At 43.5% G+C, this 21,913-nt stretch overlaps 1 protein-coding gene across 3 annotated transcripts in view; it reads left to right on the forward strand.

The window, feature by feature from the left end:
* The window catches only part of KATNAL2 (katanin catalytic subunit A1 like 2), an 87,620-nt gene that overhangs the window by 34,826 nt on the left and 30,881 nt on the right, over positions 1–21,913 (forward strand). For 2 of the 3 annotated variants that reach the window (XM_042962866.1, XM_007080550.3), the window contains exons 2-6: positions 11,284–11,354; positions 14,953–15,119; positions 16,455–16,497; positions 19,555–19,672; positions 20,799–20,897. In XM_042962866.1, coding sequence (XP_042818800.1) covers positions 15,047–15,119; positions 16,455–16,497; positions 19,555–19,672; positions 20,799–20,897 — 333 coding nt within the window. In that variant the 5' untranslated portion in view covers positions 11,284–11,354; positions 14,953–15,046. The remainder of the gene's footprint in view (positions 1–11,283; positions 11,355–14,952; positions 15,120–16,454; positions 16,498–19,554; positions 19,673–20,798; positions 20,898–21,913) is intronic. The other variant, XM_042962865.1, reaches the window with a different exon arrangement.

Genomic DNA, 21,913 nt, shown 5'->3' on the forward strand with positions numbered 1-21,913 from the left:
TTTGCTTGTTTTTGTCTGATTTGGTTTTCTCTGAGCCTTGCGCTCTTGCATCTTAAGGCGGTGCAGTCTGAAGCAACCACGATGGAGTGAACACTCGTGAAGGCCGTGGCCCTCTTTCCTTCTTTCTGGACAGCCCTACAGAGGGCGTTTCTTCTTTGTGTTGTCTTGGGAGAGAGGCCTTGGGCTTTCCTCCCTGGAGGAGGCCTGGCGTGATCTCTGGCCGAGCAAAGCAGAGGACTTCTCATGTCCTTTGGCACCCACCAGGACTTTGTCCCTTTGGGAAGACCGGTGCCCCTTGCTTTGACTCACAGCCCCTTTCCCTTGGGGCCACCCAGGTGGCATTCTTGGCTGTGTCCCCGTCTGTCCCGAGAGGCACCAGAGTGGCCTGGAGAAGGCCACTGCAGCATGGGCCTCCGACAGGGATCTGTGCTGGGTCCGGACAACTGCTGAGGACCCGCAGACAGCGGACGGGACAGCGCGTAACCGGAAGATTCCTGTTCTCAGGGCTAAATTGGAGCAACGCTGTGGCTCTTCCCATCTCCTCTCACGACTGTGGGACACCGGGTGGGGCCTCTGGAGCTCGGAGGCTTTTCTGTGGTTTTTCTGTCTGTGCTCAGGGCCGTCTGATCGGCCGCCGGAGGCTTTTGCAGGGTTGTGGCCGGTCTCCCTCGGTTCCGGCCTCCTAAGGAGCGGTTCCAGGACGCTTTGGGGAATCCTCTTCTCCAAAGCAGGCTCAGTGTTTGATCCATGGGAGCCAGCCTCTGCCCCTGGGCCACGTCCCTGGCCAGGCCGCCGGATTGCTGGTATTTGTGCAGGCGACTGACTGTCCCGCCACCCTGGTCTCGGCGAGCACAGCTACTGAGTGGAGCCAGGCAGAGTCCCTTCAAATCTTGTTGCAGCTTCTTCGGGTCAGGGCCCGTGGCTGGCTCGCCTGCAGCTCCTGCACCACGGGGTGCCCCGACCTCTCTGCCCTTGCTCGGGCAGGGCTCGTGTGCCACCTCTGGCCCCATGCGGACCTGGCCCGGACCAGCGTGCCCTGGAGAGCTGGGCCTGCAGCCTGGGCGTGCCCGGCAGCCCGGCTTCTGGTCCTCGGGGTGCGGAGCCAGCGCAGTGGCCAGCCCAGCCCCGGACCCTGACCCTGGCCCTAGAAAGACCCACCCACGCTGTCTGTGTGGGCTGTGGACCTTTACCCCCAGGAAATTGACTCCTGTAGGGGGGTCCCTGGCCCCCTGCCCGGCTCTGGTCTGGTCCCTAGTGCCCTGCGCCTGATGTTGACGACCTTTTCTAACCTCAGCTTAACCCAACAAAACGGGTAATACTTCCCCCATTTTATGAATGAGAGTACTGAGGTTTAGACAGATCAAATTAACTTGCATGTGGTCACATAATGGAAAGAGGTGAAGCTGGAACCTGAATCAAAGTAGTTTAGGTCCTGGGTGAACACACACCTCTGAGTAGGTGGAGGAATTGAAGCCTAGAGAGAGAAAGGGAATAGTTCAAAGTCACACAGTTTAGCCCCGTGAGGGCGGTAATAGTTCCTACATCTGGCTTGTCCCCAAAGTGGTGTAGGACACAGGCATCGAATACATTCTTGAATGAATGAATAGCCATTTGCTCTGACCACCTGAACATCGGCAGTGAAGCCCGAGTCAGATGAGCCTAAGCCCGACTCCCCCTAATTATCCTTGAGGGCACTTACCCTTATCTTAGAAGGACTACATTTTATTTAGTTTTTATTTATTTTTATTTATTTATTTGAGAGAGAGAGTTCAGGGGACAGGGGCAAAGGGAGGGAGAGAGAGAGAGAGAGAGAGAGAGAGAGAGAACGTAAGCAGGCTCCATGCTTAGTGCCAAAGCCTGATGTGAGTCTCCATCCCAGAACCCTGGGCTCATGACCTGAGCTGATATCAAGAGTCCAACACTTAAGAAACTGAGCCATTGAGGTGCCCCTGCACTTTATTATTACTACTATTACAACTAAAACTAATCACTTAATAGTCTTAACTTAAAATGGCAGCATTGATTATAGCTCCTTTGATTGGATTGGATCCAATTAGATCCTAGTCAGATCTCCAGGAATGCATCTGGCCAGACCCCTTGCCCAAATCAGGAAAGCTCGCTGGTTGCATTTCCTTTATCTTTTTATATTTAAGGTTTTTAATCACTTGAACAATGCTATGGGTATATGTTTTAAGTATTATTCAACTTTTCCTTCACTTTCCAGTTGTCTCAACATTATAAATAGTAGTTTATTTGTAGTCTAGATTTTCCCCATCATTTTAGGTTTAAAGATACCCCAAGTCTTAGAATTTATTAGATTTAAGAATTCCTGACAGTTTTTATATTTTCAATATTCTCAGTAGTATCAATTGGCAGTTCTAATGTTGCATGATTACTTCCATAATCATAAATCAAGTGTAAAGACATGATAGGTAATGAAGAGAATAAATAAAATAAAAACACCACATTCCCACAACCCAGAGACACTATGGTGGTAACCAAAGGTGAACCTTAGTGTATATCCACACACCCCTCCAGATCCTTTTTTATGTGTATACAGTTACACACACACACACACACACACACACACACACACGTTTTATCAAAATGAAATCATATAGTAAGTACTGTTCTTTAACCAACTAGTTCTCTAACCAGAGAACTTAGACAGTTCTCTAACTAGTCATGCATTGTATCTGGTTGTCATAGCCCTTAAGTCTCTTTGCATTGCCACAGCCCCCACCCGTACTTTCTCTATTGTTCTCTTCTTTTCTTTTTTATTTTCAACGGCACTGACTTGTTCCAGAAACCACAAGAACCGTTCTGCAGAACATCTCCCCTCCTAGATTTGTCTGATTGCTTCCTGGAGATCTCTATCTCTGAGGCTCGATCCCTGGTGACAGAAAAGTTGGTTCTAAAGGCTTGATGGATTTACATCAAATCCTTTCATTTACCTCATAGGTGATACTGAGAACTTCACATCGCACATGTCAGGGGACTGATATCGCCTTACTGTGCCCGGCAGTCTGATCTCCCCATCGTGCAGCTCTGTTGCAAGCAGAAAGTAGCCTGTGTGAGCATGGGCTTCTGAAAAGAACACAAATATCATAATTCCGCAATCTGGTTCAGTGTTGAATAACAATGGCACCGTGTGGCATGGAAAGTCTTCTGTGTTTCAGTAGACTTTATACTTCTCTGAAATCCCTAATTCCATCACCAGTTCATACTCGGGATTAACAAGTGTCTCTTCTCATGGAACACACTGTTCCTGAGCATAGCTGACCAGTTCTGACTTTGTATTAAATATAATAAATGTCTCCCCTGGATCCGTAGACACTCTTTTGGTAGTTCTAGTGCTTTGTCAAGTTGTACAGTGTTTGAAACTTAGCAAGTTTCCTGGTACAAACAGGAGGTAATCAGGAAACAAACAAAAAACAAATTAGAACCTATGGGTATATATTCAAGCTTTTAAGTGAATATCAGATGCAGGGACTATAAAATAGAACTATAATAAAAACATTTGAAAGAAGAAATGTGTCCTTTTTAACTGTTTGTTTTTGAGATGGAAAGCTTAATGCAAAATTTGGATCTTATTACAGAAATTGAAACGAGCCCATGCAAATTAATCTCCATTGCACCCGTAAAAAAGAAATTAAAAGCACTAATGTTGCATGTGGTGTACATACAGTAACATTTCCTAAATATCTTCTGGGTCTAAAACTAGGGATGATATTCAATGCTTCCTTTTCCTCAGGCTACAGTATCATAGGATTCAATTTTGAAACTGATAATGGAGGCATTTTTGTTGCACAATTGCCCACAAAGGAAATGAAGGAAGAAGAAAACAGCCAGATCATTGAAGCAGAGACAAATGAGATACCTCCCGTTCTATGTTCACTTCTGGTCCTCCTTTCTTTGGTAGACAGAAATTAATTGAGCATCTAATTGTGTCCATTTCAGGGGCACACCATCTTTTACAGTTTAAATTGGCCATTTGTTGATGGTCCATTCTTAGTTTTTTCATTCAGAAGACAACTTTCCATGCTAATTTGAATGGCCGGAGTATAAAGATGTTACAGATCTGGTAAACTTTACACTTTTAATTAATAACTTTATAAGACCACATTCTGTATTTCAAGTGATAGCACATCTTAAATATTTAGCATTAGGTATTTAAACAGTATTTTCTTATACCTTTTTTCTGTTCTTACTAAATTCTGAACTACCACCTAACTTGTTTCAAAGAAAAAGTTGTATTATTTCCAGGCCCAGAGCCCCCAAATACAAGCCGTTTCACAATCTGCATAGTAGGAAAGCTCTCTGTGAAGCAGCTTCGTTACCAAACAGAATTCCGAATCACTGAACCAAAGGATGCCCCTGAATCCCCATCATCTGCCATAGACATCAGGACTATCTGCCAAACTTTGTGATTCTGGCCAAAACCCCCGGAAATACTCTCAACTAGTGCTGGGATGGCTACCATTTTCCAGGAATGAAATCAAACCCCTGAACAAGCCTCTCTGATAGGTTATTTATATTCTTTGAAGAATATGGCCAACGTTGCCCAGATCAGCCTAGGGTCCAGAAGTGCCTCCCTCTCAAGCATTAGACTTTTGTCCTCCAGTTCAGCCTGATCGCCCATGAGTTCACAGGTCAGTGGGTCCACTGTGTAAACAACACTCCAGGGAATCCAAGGGAGATAATTCTGACAAATCCTCCAGCTCAAGTTTTGTCGGGGTGGCTGTGAAACCAAAGGCCCTACTTATGGATGGAGGACGAGACGATTCCTAGGTTTTTCAGCCTCTGTGTATGTGAGGTGAAGTGAGGCAGGTGGGGTCTGTAGTCACAGGGGTGGGCAGCGTGGTGTGGAGGAGGAGGTGCCTCTGGGTGACTTTGTATGGATCTTCCCCTCCCTGTGAATGAAAACATAGCCCTGCACCCCATACCTACCAAGCCTGGGCAGGGAACCCGGATGTCAGAGTGGCTCTCTGCCAAGGTGGTGGATGTAATTCCTTGGCCTAGAAATTTTCTAATCTGTGAACAGTCCAACCCAAGTTGATGTTTTGTTTGCTTTTTACTTGCCCACGTATTAAATTTAAACAATTCATATGGATTGGCACTTAAGTAGCCGTGTCCCCATCCCATTCCTGTGCCCAGAGGTAATTACATATCTGGGTTTTATTCCTTACTTCTTCTACGAGTGAAGGATTGTAGGTGTGTATGTGATTTTCCCCTTTACAGCATGTCTTAGAATGAGGTAGATCTACAGATGCTGGAATTGGAAGGTTCACAAGATACATTATTAAGTGGTGGGAAGAGGTAGGATGCCCAACAGTGTAAATAAAACTATCCTGTTTTCATAAACTTTAAAAAAGTTGCACATAGGTATGTTGGTAGGTATGATACGATATTCTGAACGATTACACAAGAAATTAAAATAGTGGATAGAAGGAAGAGGGAATCTTTTATTTTTATTTTTTATTTTATTAAAACAAATTTTTTTTAAGTTTATTCATTTTGAGAGAGAGCGACACACAGCGAGCAGGAGAGGGGCAGAGAGGGAGAGAGAGAATCCCAAGCAGGCTCTGCGTTGTCAGCAAGGAGCCCCATGTGGGGCCCCAACTCACAAACACAGGGATCATGACCCGAGAGGAAACCCGGAGTCAGAGGCTTAACCGACTGAGCCACCCAAGGTCCCCAAGAATCTTTTCTTTTTAAACCGTACTGTTTGAAGTTTTTTTTGTTTATCAAATTTAATTCAGGCTTGTGTTTCAAGCTTTCTTGCCCCAAGCAACACAATATTTGGGGGGGGGGGGGGCAGTGAGTGGGTGGAGCGAAAACACAACGTGCTCAGAATCTTTCCTCAGCCGTGTAAATAGATCCGGCTCATTCTTCCTACCGGTGCCTTGCTTTCCACGGTGAGCTTGCGCCATGACTTATTTAACCACTGATGGATGTCTATAGCCTATTGCTATTTTTTTGCGAACACAAATAATGTTGTATTAAACATCCTTGAACATTAATCACTGTGCATACATGGACTATTTCTACGATATAATATAATTGATCTTCTACAATGGAAATTGCTAGGAGTGGAATTGCTGGGTCAACGAGTCTGTGCGTTTTTCATTTTGATAGATTTTGCCAATTTGCTCTATAAAAGGTTTGCACTAGTTTACATTTCCACCAGTCATATGTGAGAGCATATTCTTTCAGACCTTGCCAGATCTTTAAAAGATCTTTCTTTTAAAGAATTTTGAGGTGGGAGCGTGGGACTCTTGATTTCCGCCCAGGTCATGACCCCAGGGTCATGGGATTGAGCCCCACGTTTGGGCTTGGGGCTGGGCATGGAGCCTGCTTAACATTCTCTCTCTCTCTCTCTCTCTCTCCCTCTCCCTCTCCCTCTCCCTGTCCCCCACTCACACACATGCACACACATTCTCTCTGTAAAAAAAAAAAAAAAAAGGAATTTTTGTTTTACTGAAAGAGTCTTATTTTTGTCCAATGAACTGAAGAAATATTAACACTATTTAAGGTGATTTCTTCAACTTTTTTTTAAATACTTAAAAAAATTTTTTTAATCTTCATTTATTTTTGAGAGACAGAGAGACAGAGACAGAGCATGAGTGGGCGTTGGGGCAGAGAGAGAGGGAGACACAGAATCCAAAGCAGGCTCCAGGCTCTGAGCTGTCAGCCCGCATCCTGGCACGGGGCTCAAACTCACAAACCATGAGATCATGACCCGAGCTGAAGCCGGAGGCTTAACCAACTGAGCCACCCAGGTGCCCCTAAGGTGGTTTCTTCAACTTTTATGTGCATGGCCCATGATGACAAAACCAAAAAGTATACAGTAAAGGGATGTCTGCCCAGAGGGTTTTGTGTTTTCTTTTCTGTCCAGCACACCTACCCAGTGCTCACGCTGGGCTCGCTGGCTGGACATAGCTGATTGATCAGAGCACATAAAGGAGCGCCAGTGGTCGCCGCATCCCACGACGGGACCCGGGACCAGGACCGGCCCTGGCACTGCCGCCAGGGTGGGGAGCAGGCTCTCACAGCTATGTGGGTGATCGGCAGCTCTTTCTCCCCACCATTTCCATTTTGAATCACTTTAAAATGTTGCACAAAAGGATTTCTATTTTCAGTCAGACCATTTGTTTTGTGAATCAGGGTAAAAAAGTTACTCAAATTATTTACATTCATTTTAGTCTTTTTTTTCTCTACCTCTCTCCATTTTTTTTTTTTTGCATTTTAAAACAGTCTTATTTGAGATATAATTCACATATCAGACAACTCACCCGAGGTATATTTACAGAGGTACACATACAACCATCACCACGGTAATTTCAGAACATCTTCACTACCCCAAAAAGAAACTCTACATCCCTTAACTGTTACCCACCCCATTCTTCCATCCTCCCCAGCCCTCCCATGTCCCACTTTTTTTCTTTCTTCCCTTCTTTCTTTCTTTCTTTCTTTCTTTCTTTCTTTCTTTATGAGTTCTATGCCCAATGTGGGGCTTGAACTCACCACCCTAAGATCAAGAGTCGCATGCTCAGATCAACTGAGCCAGCCAGGCGCTCCCTCCCATCCCCTTTTAAAAACATCCCTCTCAAGATCTTTTCCTGTTCACCTAATGAGTTTTCTGGCTCTACCCAGACCTTCCTTTTTAGGAAATCTAGAGCTATCATCCAAACACAGTGCGGTGTGTGCAGTACTGAGGAACAGAAGCAAAACGCTCCTTAGCTAATTTTTCTCAGCATCCTACTCATAAGAGAACATGTGCACCTGTGCACGTTTAGATTAAGAAGTGCATGCTTCCAGAGTGAAGGATGGAGAGACTCTGAATTATACGAACAAGCAACTAACAGCTGTTGAGCACCCACCAATCACTGACCCTGATACGGGCACAGCACCCCACAGTCTGCAAAAACACTGCCCAGTTGGAAAGGGCACTAGCCAGTGTCCACTGAAGCGCCTCTGAGAACGTGCATGGCTTTCATGGCTCTTTAGCTCCAATCCTTTTGTTCTCAAAGACCTTTACGTACATGTGAAATGGATTAGCTTCATTTACAGCAGGAATCTGACTATTCAGAAATTAAAAAGCATGATCATCCTACGAGACACAACGCTCCTGGTGCAGCAGGGAGACTGACTTTTTGAAGGAGGTCTAGCCAGTAATTGCTTCGAAATGGTCACTAAAATTGTGGGATTTTAGGTTTGAGGAATTGTAAGAGCCACCACTTGTGTGTTACCATGTGAGGTCAGCTAAGAAAGACTGTTTGGTAACCACAGTTGTTTGATTTTAGCAAATTTGGCAGTTTTTGGCAAATTAAAATAGCAGTTTCTCTCTAGTCTGTAGTCAAGGTGTAGGGGTGGGAGCAGAGATTGACGAGAAGGGGGTTAAACCGGGAGGAACTGATGGAAGAACACTGGGTTCTGAGCTCAAGTCTGCAGGCTTTGAGCAAATCCCTTACTTTATCTGGATCTTAGGTTCTTGAGACTCAATGATCTCCCAGTACCTTCTAGACTTCTAAAATTCTGAATCAAAACCCCAAGCCTGAACTTGAGAATTTTTCTACTTAGAAACATATCCTATCAATCTTATTACTGTTTCTCTAACATGTGGTTATATCTTTATTTGCAAACCTGATTTGGACTGAATTTTGCGATGATTGTCATTTTTTATGCGAATAATAATTTGGAACTAACCTAAATTTCATGAAGTGTTCCCCTCCTAATACACTAGATGGCACTACAAGCAAGTCAAATCAAATTACAAAAAAAGCAACAAAAAAACAAAAACAAACAAACAAAAATGGAGTGGGGGAGGGGGATAGATTTTGACTATCAGAGTCAAAGTTACTAAATATGGTAAATTAGAAAAGCTTCAGTCTTTATCAAGAGTGTTATGTCAACATCTTCAGAAAAATGAGCAAAAATGGCCAATGTTGAATGTCTTAAGATCAGGAAAATGTCATTTTGTGTAGTGACTTTCAATCTGTTACTGTGCCCCAACTGTAAGACATTTTAGGTTGGGTCCCAACCCATATACACACACGCTAAAGCAACGGAAGCTCCATAGGGCAATCCTAAGCCTTCTTCCCTGTCGTGCATTCTGAGACCATTTCTTTTGCACTGAAGGAAAATGTATTCCTTGGAAGAGTGGGGAAAGTGTATGTGACACATTATCTGATGTATTTGATGGTGAACAAAGTGATAGGAGGGGACTTTAGAGGTGTGTTGCTGTTTGAAAATTAGTAATATGTAGACAGCCAAGCTAAAAAAATGAGGCAATTATTCATTCTAAGAAAAAATAATGTACAGAAATGGGTAAGTGCTTTCTGACTCAGCAGTGAACATTATTTACACGGTCATAATAATGTAAGCACTGAATATTGATGTAAGTGTAGCGGGGAGAGGAGGGTGAGAAGTTGGATGGCAACGTAGTTCTCATACCTTAACAGGATGTGAACAGTTAATGCCTAGTGTTCACGCATCGCAAAACAGTGATGTATTTAGAAACATGGAGGTGAGTGTCAGAAGAAACGGCTAAGCTAATTAAGGTTGTTGCCTGTAGCGGGGAAGTGGGGAGTGAGGTAGTGGAGTGGGGGCACAGTCTATTGTTTTTTGTTAAAAATTTATGGGGGTGCCTGGCTGGCTCAGTCAGTGGAGCATGAGACTCTTGGTCTCGGGGTTACAAGGTTGGGCCCCACGTTGGAGGTAGAGATTACTTAAAAAAATACAATCCTAAGAAAATTATAAAAATAAAAATTTATAGTACTATATTATTCAGCCTTAAAAAGGAAGAAAATTTGGACACATATTACAACATGGATGAACCCTGACAACATTATGCTAAATGAAATAAGCCAGACACGAAAGGACAAATACTGTTGAAGTGAGTCCACTTACATGAGGTACGTAGTAAAGGCAAATTCTTAGAGACAGAAAGTAGATTGGTAGAATGGTGGGCGCCAGGGCTTAGGGGGAGGAGGTTAGGGCGTTATTGTTTAACGAATACAGAGTTTCAGTTGGGAGAGAGAAGAAAGTTCTAGAGATGGATGGCAGCGATGGCTTAACAACAATATGAATGTACTCAATGCCACTAAACTGTACTTATAAATGGCTTAAATGGTAAATTTCACGTTATGTATATTTCATCATAAAAAAGAGATGTAAGAAAAAAAAATTTATAATACTGTTTGATTCTTTTTTTAATGTTTATTTTTGAGAGAGAGACAGAGACAGAGTGTGAGCAGGGGAGGGGCAGAGAGAGAGGGAGACACAGAATCCAAGCAGGCTCCAGGCTCTGAGCTGTCAGCACAGAGCCCTATGCGGGGCTCGAACTCACAGACCACAAGATCATGACCTGAGCCGAAGTCGGCTTGGATGCTCAGCCAACCAAGCCACCCAGGTGCCCCAATACTGTTTGATTTAAATAACTGCACACATGTTTTAATTGTATTACATTAATTTTTAGAAAGCTTCGGATGAATGTCTGAAAGTCTTTATACATGTCATGAGCGTGTTTATTTGGGCCACCGAGGGGCCTTTTTTGCTTTTATCCAGTTCTTACCTGTATGCTCCTTAGAAAAAGATGTCAGGTAAGTTAGTCACAAATAAGGGAGGTATTACTGAAAGTAGGTGTCTTATGAATACATTTCAGGGGAATTTGAGATACCTGATACCTAAACACAGCACACGAATGCTGAATAAACGTACACATGCATCGAGTTTGAATAAGGACATTATTACGCAGGAATTTCCGTCTTCTGGCCTCTGCTGCTCTCAGTGGGTATGCTAAATGTTTGGCTGTGTAGTCACCCGCTGAGTGGCTTGTTGGAACTCAAGGCCACTTTGTGCTGGGACTGGGCGCGTCTCCGGGTGAACCAAAGATGCTGTGCTGTCAGAGCTGATTTCTAGCTCACAAGTTTCTCTTTACCATCACCTTCCTTAACCTGGCCCAAACAGGAGCGTGTATACTCATTTCTTTGCACTTATAAGCAATAAAATGCCAATTAGCTTGGCAGGAAGAAGTTGACTAGTAAAGTGCAATTCTAATTTAAATCACTGTACCTTCAGTGTACAATTGAGAAGGCAGCTCTAAGAAGAAAACGACAATGGAAAATAACTTTACATATCCTTAGAGACATTGAACTGCCTTCTAGCCTTTAAGTCATGCTTCTTGGTTTTGACAGGTTACATTTACCTTCGAGGGTTTATTGCTATAAAGAGTGTTAGATCTCATTGTTGTCCCATCTAAATTCTCCTGTTTGTTCACAGTGTGAGAGGAGAACAGAAGCACGACGAAAAAATCTTCTTATTTTGATTCTGCATTATTTAACACAAGAAGGGTATGTTCTGTTTCAAAGATTTACAGACGTGATTCCTCTCTTTGTCTGACCTCCACTTTTCTAGATATACACTTATAAAAATAGCTAATAGAATTTATTTTTTATAGCAGTTTTATATTTATAGAAAAACTGAGCTGAAAGTATTCAGAGTTCCCATATATTGCGAATCCCCCTACCCTAGCCAGTCTACCCTGTTACTGACATCTTACATTGGTGTGGTACGTGTGGTATAATTGGTGAACTAATCTTGATATATAAAGATCTGTGTGTGTGTGCATGTGTGTATGTAGATGTACCTATATGTATATGTGTGTATATATACATATTATTTTAGAGAGAGAGTGTGAGCAAGGGAGAGGAGCAGAGAGAGAGAGAGAGACAGAGAGACAGAGAGACAGAGACAGAGAGAGAGAATCTTAAGCAGGCTCCACACTCATTGTGGAGCCCAACGCGGGGCTTGACCCTATGACCCTGGGATCGTAACCTGAGTTGAAACCAAGAGTCTCATGCTCAACAGACTGAGCAGCCCAGGTGCCCCCAATCTTGATATATTATTGTTAGCTAATGTCCATAGTTCACATCAGGGTTTACTCTTGTGTTGAATGGTTCCATGAGTTTTGACAAATTCATAATGTCATGCATCCAGCATTGTAGTATTACATTGAATAGCTTCACCCCTAAATATCCCCTGTGCTCTGCCTGTCCCTGTCCCCACCATCAGCAACCTAGATTCATAATTTTATGGCCTCATTGACACATATAGTTCCATTATGCATTTTGAAAACTCTAACAAAGCTACCCAGTCATGAGATACGTTCCCTTTCCCATTCAGGTTTCAGGCCTATCAAATCAGATTCCCAGGGCCCTACAGCAGGCTACATACACAGAGATCACACTCTTATTCCTCAATTCTCCTTCCCTCAAAATAAAGGTATTGCATTTACTGGATGACCTATGCCCCCCTTTCTTTTCTGGACAATGCCATTCAATAACTGGCAGGGGAGGAAATTTGGAAGCATCTGAGTTTGGCCACCTACCTGATCTGGAAACGTGCAAGCCTTTACAATGAAGGCTGCAGATGTGCTGGGTTTTATGAGGAAGAGAGCTCATCCACTATTTACTTTCCAGTTTCCTTTCTTTCCAGGTTTCATCTAGGAAGAAAATATTCAGGTTTCAGGCTTAGGGCTTGAACTTTCAAGTTAGAGCAGCAGTTCTCAACTGGGGTGATTTTGCCTCTTGGGGAGCATTTGGCAATGTCTGGGATGCTGCTAAACATCCTTCAATGCACAGGACAGCATCCCACAACAGAATTATCCAGCCCTAAGTGGTAACTGTGCCAAGAAACTATCTCAGAAAGGAGAACCACGAAAACAAAAGACAAAGAAAAGTCAGCATAGTTTATCCCTTCGACTGTGTATTTACAAAGCATGCACTTCCCCTTTCTGCCACGAGATGGCCCCTTGCATCTCAAATCAATGAAAATTCTAGTAAAATTGACCATTTTCCTGAGACCTGCTGGTAAAGGCACTTAGGAGTGTATGTCAAGATGAAAAGTAAACTGTAGGTATTTTTAAAAGACATATCAATGTTGGAAAGGCAGACCTGTCTTTAACAAAAGACCAAGGATTTATCCTCATCAAGAGGCTAGGTTACAGTGGATTGGATTAAACAACCAGAGAAAAGCTTTGTAGAGATGGCAAGGTGAGCTGGTCTAGAAAGATGTGGAGAAGATGGATAGACAGACATGAGGCACAAGGACATCGCAGGCAGGCTCACGGAGAAAGAAGAGGCATAAGTGGAGAAAGACCAGAGTTGGGCTGTGTGTGGGAGAACAGGTGAGGTCCGACAGTGGAGGATCACAGCTGCTGCTTCGAGGACTACACACGCTGCTCTCTGGGTCTGAGCACCCGTTAACAGCCTCCCCATCTCTCCCACTATGTCATGCTCATTACTGCTCACTCCTCTTCCTGACGTCCCATCCTGTCACTCTGTTGGTTGCGAACCTCTAGTGGCTCCTCTAGCCAACCTCATTAAATTCAGATTTCATTCAAGCTCCAACAATGTAGGAGCAACACGCAGAAGCAGTTTTGTTCCCCGATTAATTAGTTCGGGATCTATGAGGCCTACTATCATCTATTCTTATAATTTTTGTGTAAGTCAAAAGCCCATGATCCTGGAAAGAGTTCAATATAATGTGATGTGAGTAAAGACTACAAGCAATCTATAGTGTATCTTCTCACGCACACACACACAAATAATATATATAACATATATATATATATATATATATGCATATATATGGGTGTGTATATACATATATAGAGCTTTACAAGTGTATGTATGTAAGTATATATGTATTTAGTCATTAAAAATGTTTGGAAAGATAGGCAAAGGTAGTGGAATTTTCTTTTGACTTACCTGTATTTTCTAGTTTTTTCTCAAATGAGCATGTATTACTTAATACTAAACAAAAATTATTCATAGGAAAGAGTTAGTTTTTCTCTCTGTAAAATGGGGATTAAGACACAGTATAGAAGCCTGATGAGCCATCAATGTATAGAGGCTGACTGACTACAGCCAATTGATGTTTTGCAGTTTCTTTAAAGTTTAGCAAGGTCACTGGAAATAATCATGGCAACCTTGTTTAAGAAAGTTCAGTGTTCCAACTGACCTGAATCTGGTGAAGGGAAGAGAGCATAATATAAAAGAAAGTTTTCTCCTACCTTCCCAGATTTGAATCAAACAGGAAGAAGTCTATCCTGAGGCAGAAATTCTTAATCCAATGTCCTTGGATGAAATTGTATGCTGATTTGGGCATATTTGCCCATTTTCCAGGAGAGTCTTTGGTTTCATAAGAAGTTGAGAACTAAGATTAAAATGTGGAAAGTCTTTCCACTTTCAGAGGATTGGGAGACAGAGCATTGCTGAGACCACAACAGGTTCAAAGTGACAGTGAAGAACCCCGGTGAAGATCATGCTTCCACCCACAGTCACCGGGTAGTGTAGATGTGTGACTGAAGAAAAATGACCAGAAATAACATGACCCAGCAATGACTTCTTCTTATACTCAATCTCCTTGATGATATTGATCAACATATTTCTGGAATTTCCTTCAGAACTCATGACCTATGCTTTTCAGTTGCCACAATCATGGCACATCTTGCCTCTTGGGCTTAAATTTGGGTTTAACAATTGCCAGATGTTATCTAAAATTAATGCTGGTGAATAAAGAGGTAATCAAGTCGGGCAAATACTCAATTTTGGCTAGAAATGAGAAAACACAGGACATTTTCTTAGTCGATTTACTTATTTGACTTCTAAGCACTTCCAAAAATGTTTTGAACAACGATTGCATCATTAGAATAAGTATGTAGCTTCCAGAGGCAACTGCTTTGAAAAACAGTACTTGGATATACTTAACATATGTGGGCTCCTTCTATAGGCAAACCTCGTATATTGTAATTGTCATTGAATGTACTGCTTAATATAAGCTTAATATTTGTATTGAGTCTCTGTGGACTTGTAATGCCTGTTTGCCTTTATTCTTTTTACCCAGAGTTAATTTCTGTTGTTGTTTTTTCTTCTGTGAAATGGCCAGATATATCGATGCAGCCAATGCTTTGGAGCAAGAAACTAAACTGGGGTTACGACGCTTTGAAGTCTGTGACAACATCGACCTTGAAACTATTTTGATGGAATACGAGAGCTATTATTTTGTAAAATTTCAGAAATACCCCAAAATTGTCAAAAAGGCATCAGACACAGGTACATGGCTATTTTCTAGAAATAAGGTTTTTTCTCATCTTTAAGATTAGTGTTTCTTCCTCATTTTATTCTCAGATAGATGCTACTCCCCCCCCCCTCCCCACACTGAAAGAATAGACCAGAAAGATTGTATAGCCTGCATCAGATCCTGTACAGAAATAGAAACATGATCGGTCAGGCAGTGATGTCCCTTTAGTCACGGTGGCATTTGTTTGAGGTATGTGTGTTTTAGGACAATGAAAGCAAAACCCCAGTGCATCACAGGTGCTTTTTAGAAGACCAACGTTACTTTCATTTCTTTAAAAATGGAAAGAGCTGTTGGAAGAGGATAAAAGACAGAAGACTTTTTGTTGTTGTTGTTAGGAAGACCTATTATCTATCTTGAAAATAACATGAAAATGAGTATTGGTGAAGCTAATAGCTCATGTATAGATAATGAAATGCTTTTGAAAGCCATCAATCCAGATAATGATCAATAGAATGCAAAGACCCAGTATAGGTTAGCAGTCAAGGAGGCTGGCTGGAGGAAAGATCTAAAGCGAGGGCCCTATGTTTTGTAGTAACATTGACTTGGAAGTCTGTAAGTGGGGGAAGTAATTATAAACCAAGGGAGATCATTGTCCTGTTTACAAGGCACTTGTTAAGCCACAGACTTTAACATTTCATGTGGGGACCAGGAAACCAAGAGGAATGTCAATTAAAAATAGCCAGGGGCGCATCTCTGAGCTGGAAGGGATATTTATCTGAGCTCCTTTCCAGGGCAGAGTTCAGAGCTCCCTGTCCTTGGCTGGTTGCTGGGTCTGGGTTTGGGCAGAGAAGCACTGACTCCTGGGCCACCAGGACTATTATTGACATGATCTAATTTCTAGATTGCTGGTTCTGATTTAGTCTGGAACCATATTCTCCTGGGATATTAGACACAATGTCTTTATTTTAAGGTAAACTGGCATAGTACAACTGGTAAGTGTTCATGCAATCATCCTGGTGTCCCACGGACCACAGCAAAATGGTGTCAGGTTCATGAAAACTTAATGTAATGGTAACCGTAAAGTTGGCCCACACTGAAGTTGCCACCAGGTTCATGGTCTCCAACTCAATTAATATCTAAGGGCTCTGGGGTCTTTCTCCATGCAGAAATGCTTGGGAAACATGGGTTTCTTTCCTTCTGCTGGTAGTTTCACTTCTTTCTATATGAGAATAGCTTAGAGCTCCGGGACCCCACAAGGTTATAGCACAAATTTTGAGAACAATGTAAAAGGGCAAACATATCTGAAAAATCACTTTCTCTTAAGAATTAAATTCATTCCTTTTCCTCCAATATTTGTTTTGCTACAGCGGAAAATAATTTACCACAAAGAAGTGGAGGGAAGACCAGAAGGTAAAGTGAATGGTAATTCTTCTTGACCAACCCACTCTAAGAGTTTGTGGGATCCCTTTCCAGAAGATTCTCCAGCTCGGTTCCCTATCTGTCTACCAGCAATTGCAGATTGTGATCATGTGACCTTAGTGGGCCCAGCAATGGGTTCCCCACACGTTACAGATGTCCCAGACACGAGCCAACATCTATGGGTTCTCCTGGTTTTACCACAGATAACTGCATTCACTAGTGCTCTTTCAAGGCTATGTGCTATGAAGAGTACGGACCTCAGAGATTGCAAGACCCGGGTTCAATTCCTGGCTCTGCTCCTCACAAGCTTGGAGCAAGTTTCTGACACGCAGTGAGGTCCCCACCCGTAGCAAGCACCCATGCATGCCTCATGATAATACTCTCAATAATGCTCTGCCTGAGGCTAACTTTGTTTTGTACTATTCTTTAGGAACAATTTTATCGTTTTGACCAAAGCATTATCCATTTATTTACAGTTTCCATAAAGCTAGTCAGACTCTGACAACAAATGATAACTACTTTTGAACCAAAAAAGCGAGGAGCATTTAAAGAAGCCAGCTTTGGCATGCATTTGGGTTCTGATTATGTTTCAGCCACGTATTCATGCCTGGAACTTCCCCAGCATTCCTTACCTAGGAGAACATTCCAGAAGTGAATGTCCTTCGAGCACTCTGCTTCTCTTCAGGGAGGCAGCTTGACAGCTTGGGTGTCCTCAGCTCGTCTCTGAGTAAACGTTTGTACGTGGCAGGCGTAAAGGTCAGACAGCAAATGGCTGGAGTCAGGAAGGATAATTAGGAAAGTAATGAATGCTGTTTGTTTACAATTTTGTAATTGAAGACAGCTATTGAAATGAAAGGTTGTGTCATGAGACTGGCTATTAACAAATGAAAGTGCCTTTTCCTAATGCTTGCATTTCACACCAGAGAGCAAGCTCCCAGTTTACAGATTTGCAGATAACTCAGTGGAGGAAAGTTTATTTAATGTGATGGATAACAGAATTAGGATGCCAAAAAATCTGGACAATTTGGAAGATGGGCCCAAAATAACACGATGAAATTTAATGAAATGAGGTGTAAGCTCCAACCAAAGACTAATGACAAATAGCTCCCTCATTACAAAATCAGGGACCTAGAAATCTGAGTTCACAACAGATAAGGTGTGAGGGTGATCACAACAGTGTGATGTGACTGCTAATGTGGTCTCGGGCCTCACAGATAGAAATACAGTGTCCCCAAAATAGGAGGTGACTCTGTTGTGGTCAGAAGACTGTGGACAAAGGAAAGGTGACCAGGATGAGGATGAATCTGGGAGCCAGGTAACCTTAGGAATGATTGGGGCAACTGGAGAGGGTTAGCTTGAAGACTGGAACCCATGGGGAGGTGGTGCCCCTAGAACAAGACGGCACCAGTCTTCACCCTCTAAAGAGGGACTGAGCCTTCTTTGTAGAATTCCACAGGGCATACTCAGGAGGGGCACCTAAAATTATAGCGGGATGGATTTGGTCCCATATTAGGATGAATTTTACAATCATTAGAGCTGACTGGGAATGAATCATATTGCTTTGCACATTAGGAACTTGTCTCTGATCGTGTTGAAGCAGATCTGTGAACCACTTGCCTCCAAAGGGAAATAAAAGCAGGAAAACAGATTCCCTGTTCCCTGTCTGCCCTGCAATGACGTTAGGCAAGCTTCACTACATATGTATATATATGACCTCATTGCATTTAAATCAGTGCTATTCATAAGGGTTTGCACTTGTAATATGTTTGGTATTCATTTCATAGACACTTCATTTTTGTGCCAGCCAAAGGCCTGAGGGACAGACGTTTGTATTCCTAGTTTACAGATGAAAAACAATGTTCCGAGAAACTGTCAGCTGTCCACCTCTTATGATACCCACCCCAGTGGGCCAACACCGGGGTCATCGTGTGTGGACGCTGGCGTTATTATTGGCATGGGTGGTCTTTTGCTGGCTAGGTGTTTATATTAGATACAACTCCTCCTTTCCCAAAAAGAAATGGAGAAATAGGTGCTCTCTGAGACCCCTTAGGACAGGGGAGAAATACTTCCAGCAAAACTCCTGCAAACACATCTTACACGTAAGGACAAAGGAATGGAGAAAACCCAAACAAGTTCAGATGTGGGACTTCACGGTCTGCCCCCTGAGCAGTCCTGCCTCTCTCTGATGTCATCTCCTATCTACTAATTTTCCAAAACTGAATTTCTCGTTCCAAGGACCTAGCGAACAACTTTATTTTACCTTTATATTGATGCATATGACACATATACAGTCAAATGTCCATCTACTCTCATAAGCGCCACCACCCCAGCCCCCCAGCAGTCTCTCTTCCCAATCAATGCATCCCATCTCCAAGAGAGGTAGCCACTGTCTGGCGTCCAGACCCATCAATATGTTTTGCCTTAAGTGAACAATATTTGGTGAAAATCTGTTTGGCAAATATGAAGATCTGTGACAACAGAGATGAGGTAAGGGTTGCTTCCCTTGCACAAGCCCCTTCGATGTTTCAGTATACGGGCTGCCGAAGTGAGCACCTTTCCATGTTGGCTTTATGCAGCCTGATGAGAACTATTTTAAGTACACCCAGCACACTGGATCAAAACTACAGGCAAATCCCTAGGCTTCCTCCTTCCTCCCCACAACGTGACCCCTGGGCTGCATACTGTTCTTTAAGGACGGTGGGAAGAAACGTTGGAAAATGCTTGCAAAAGTCATGTGTTCTTAGGAATACAGAGCTATCTGCAGAAGAGCTGGAGCCAGGTGGCTTGAAGGGAAAATGAAGAGGGGGTTGGGGGCCTCCAGGAGGAGGTGGACCCTCTAGCTTGCTCTTGGAGGAACCCAAGGGGTAGAGTGGAGCAAGTCAGAGCCAGGACGGCCAGGGTGTCAGGACAGTGCAAATGGAAGGGCCCAATGTGCCACATCTGCACATCTTTGTAGAACTCTTTTTAAGTCGGCTACACAGGTTGTTTAGTTACCTCAAATTAAATGGTTTGAATAATTTCCTCCAGGGTCTTTGTTCCCTCCCCTAGGGTGATGAGCGACAGTTGTCAAAATCTTCCCAAGATCAGTCAGCAGAGGCCGCGGTCCAGAACCACGGTGGGGAAGCCAGGGGATGCCAAATCCGTCCATAAGGAGCATCCTAAACAGGTCTGGATGGCTTTGCTGGTATTGGTAAAACTGCAGGTGGCTGAGAAATAGCCCTGAGAAAAGAGTCACATTTATTCATTTTTGTGTGATTTTGTTACATTGTAGATTTTCTTCCAGTATACTGAATTAAAACCACAAGCAAATCTCTAGCCTTCCTAATGTTTCTTAATTCGAGTGGAAAGTCTCCTTCCTTCCGCCAGCCTTCCCCCTGGTTGGAGTACTGGGAAACAGTCCTCGAGGGGTAAGCCCTGGGTCCAGTCAGAGCAGGGAGCTGGTTGCTACAGAGCTCAATCATCCCATTTGAGGTAATTATAGGTGGCACATCTTTCCTGTCCCAAAGCACATTCCTGGACTCTTAAGACTAAGTCAAGGACGGCCTCAGGAATGGCTGGGTTTCTCCAAAACACAAATGGTTGGTCTTCACTCCAGACCTCCCCGCAAAACAATCTTGGGGACAGGGTGGTCAGCAAGAGGACAGAGCCCAGCAGGCGGGGGAAATCAATGGCTTCTAACTCAGGGGATTCATACCTCCAACCTCCTGGGTCAGAACAAACATACCAGGTTTCAGAGGAAAGAGAACTAATGGAAATAGTGAAAAAGAATGGGAAGAAAGAGGGTCAGAGATCCCTGGCAGGGGAGAAAGGAGTCCTCGTGAAACTCAATTGTCAGACGGAACCTCTCACTCTCGAGGAGGTTGTACACTTCTGGCCATTGCAGTCTGGCTCAGGTGGAAGGGAGCCGAAGGTGGTGCAGGGGAATCCGCAGGAAGCAGTTGACTGTTGACTCAGCTCCACCTCCAAACTCGGCCACCCCTGGCCTCAGATACCTCGTTATAGGAGAACAGGCAAGCCAGTGTGAACGGGGATGGGTTGAGGCACAACGGTTTCCTCCACCGGAAAAGCTGCTCAAAGCCTGTAGCTTCTGGTGACAGCTCTTCCCGTATGGCACAGGCAGACAGTGAATTCATCTTGTTGGGTCTGCACAGAAGTGGCCGAATGACACAAGAGGTTCCCGTTTACTGAACTGATACCCAGTGTGTGATTCTGGATGCCGGAATAGGCATTTTCCACCAGCATGTGGAACTTGCTTCCCCAGCTGGCTTCTTGCTGTCTTCCTCTTTCCCCAGGAGCCTGTCAATAACACTCCCATGGAGGGCGCTGACTTTGGCTTGAGTATATCAGGAATCCCCAAAGGCAGCAGAGAAGAAAACGTCCGCCCACAAAAAGTAAGTGGCATTCGTGAACCTAGAACCAAAAGGGGGCATCCCTTTTCTTTGTAAAAATGAAAGTAAAAAAGGCTATTTTTGTCAAAGAGGAAAGCTAATAGGTGACGGTCAAAGGCTGGCTGTGCGGTGAACTGAGAGGAGCACTGGATGAGGATTACAGCCCTGGTGTTCCGGTCTGGTCTTGAAGGATGTGCCCCACCTCGAAGAAGCTCAGTCTCCCTATTTGTAAACTCAGGAGTTTGGAAGAGATGGCTTCCAACGTCACTTTCAGCTTAAAAATCCCACGACTGAAATGATCAGCATGGGTGTTCTGTATTATTGAAGGGGTTATGATGGCCTACCCATTCTTTCTTCCCCCATTGGTGGTAACTGATGAGCGATGGCACTTTTTCTCCATGGAGATGTGGCTCTAGGCTTACATGTCATTCCATGTGAACCATGAAACCTCAGTTGAATTAGGGTGGGTCTTATCCATACTAAATATTTCTACCCCTTTCATAATGAACCTCATTTCTTGATTCAGAAATAACCGTTTCTCAAACAGAGAAGACCCAGATTGGGTGGCTGTAGGCAAAAGGTAGGTTAAAACCTGTCCTTTGGAAAGGTGAAGCAGTATCAACACCCAGCAGGTTTCTCTTGATTGTAACTTCTGGGGTTGGGTGTCTTTTTAAGAGTCATCTTTCTTCAAGCAAGTTCTCAAACTACAGGACTTCAGACTTACCCCTGGCTGGCTCTTCTGGGGCGAACTAAACTCTGACTGTGTGTGTGTTTGGAGGGGAGGCTGGAAGCATCTCCCTGGAAATTAAGGGAGTGCTCATTGGCTTGAACTGGCTCCTTTTAAGGTCCTCAAGTATATGGGTTCTCTGTCTCTCTCTCTCTCCCTCTCTCTCAAAAATAAATAAACATTAAAAATATTTTAAAAAGGGGCGCCTGGGTGGCTCAGTAGGTTAAGTGCCAACTTCAGCTGAGGTCATGATCTTGCGGCTTATGAGTTCCAGCCCCACGTCGGGGTCTGT

This window comes from Panthera tigris, chromosome D3 (genome assembly GCF_018350195.1).
Source record: "Panthera tigris isolate Pti1 chromosome D3, P.tigris_Pti1_mat1.1, whole genome shotgun sequence".
NCBI lineage: Eukaryota > Metazoa > Chordata > Mammalia > Carnivora > Felidae > Panthera > Panthera tigris.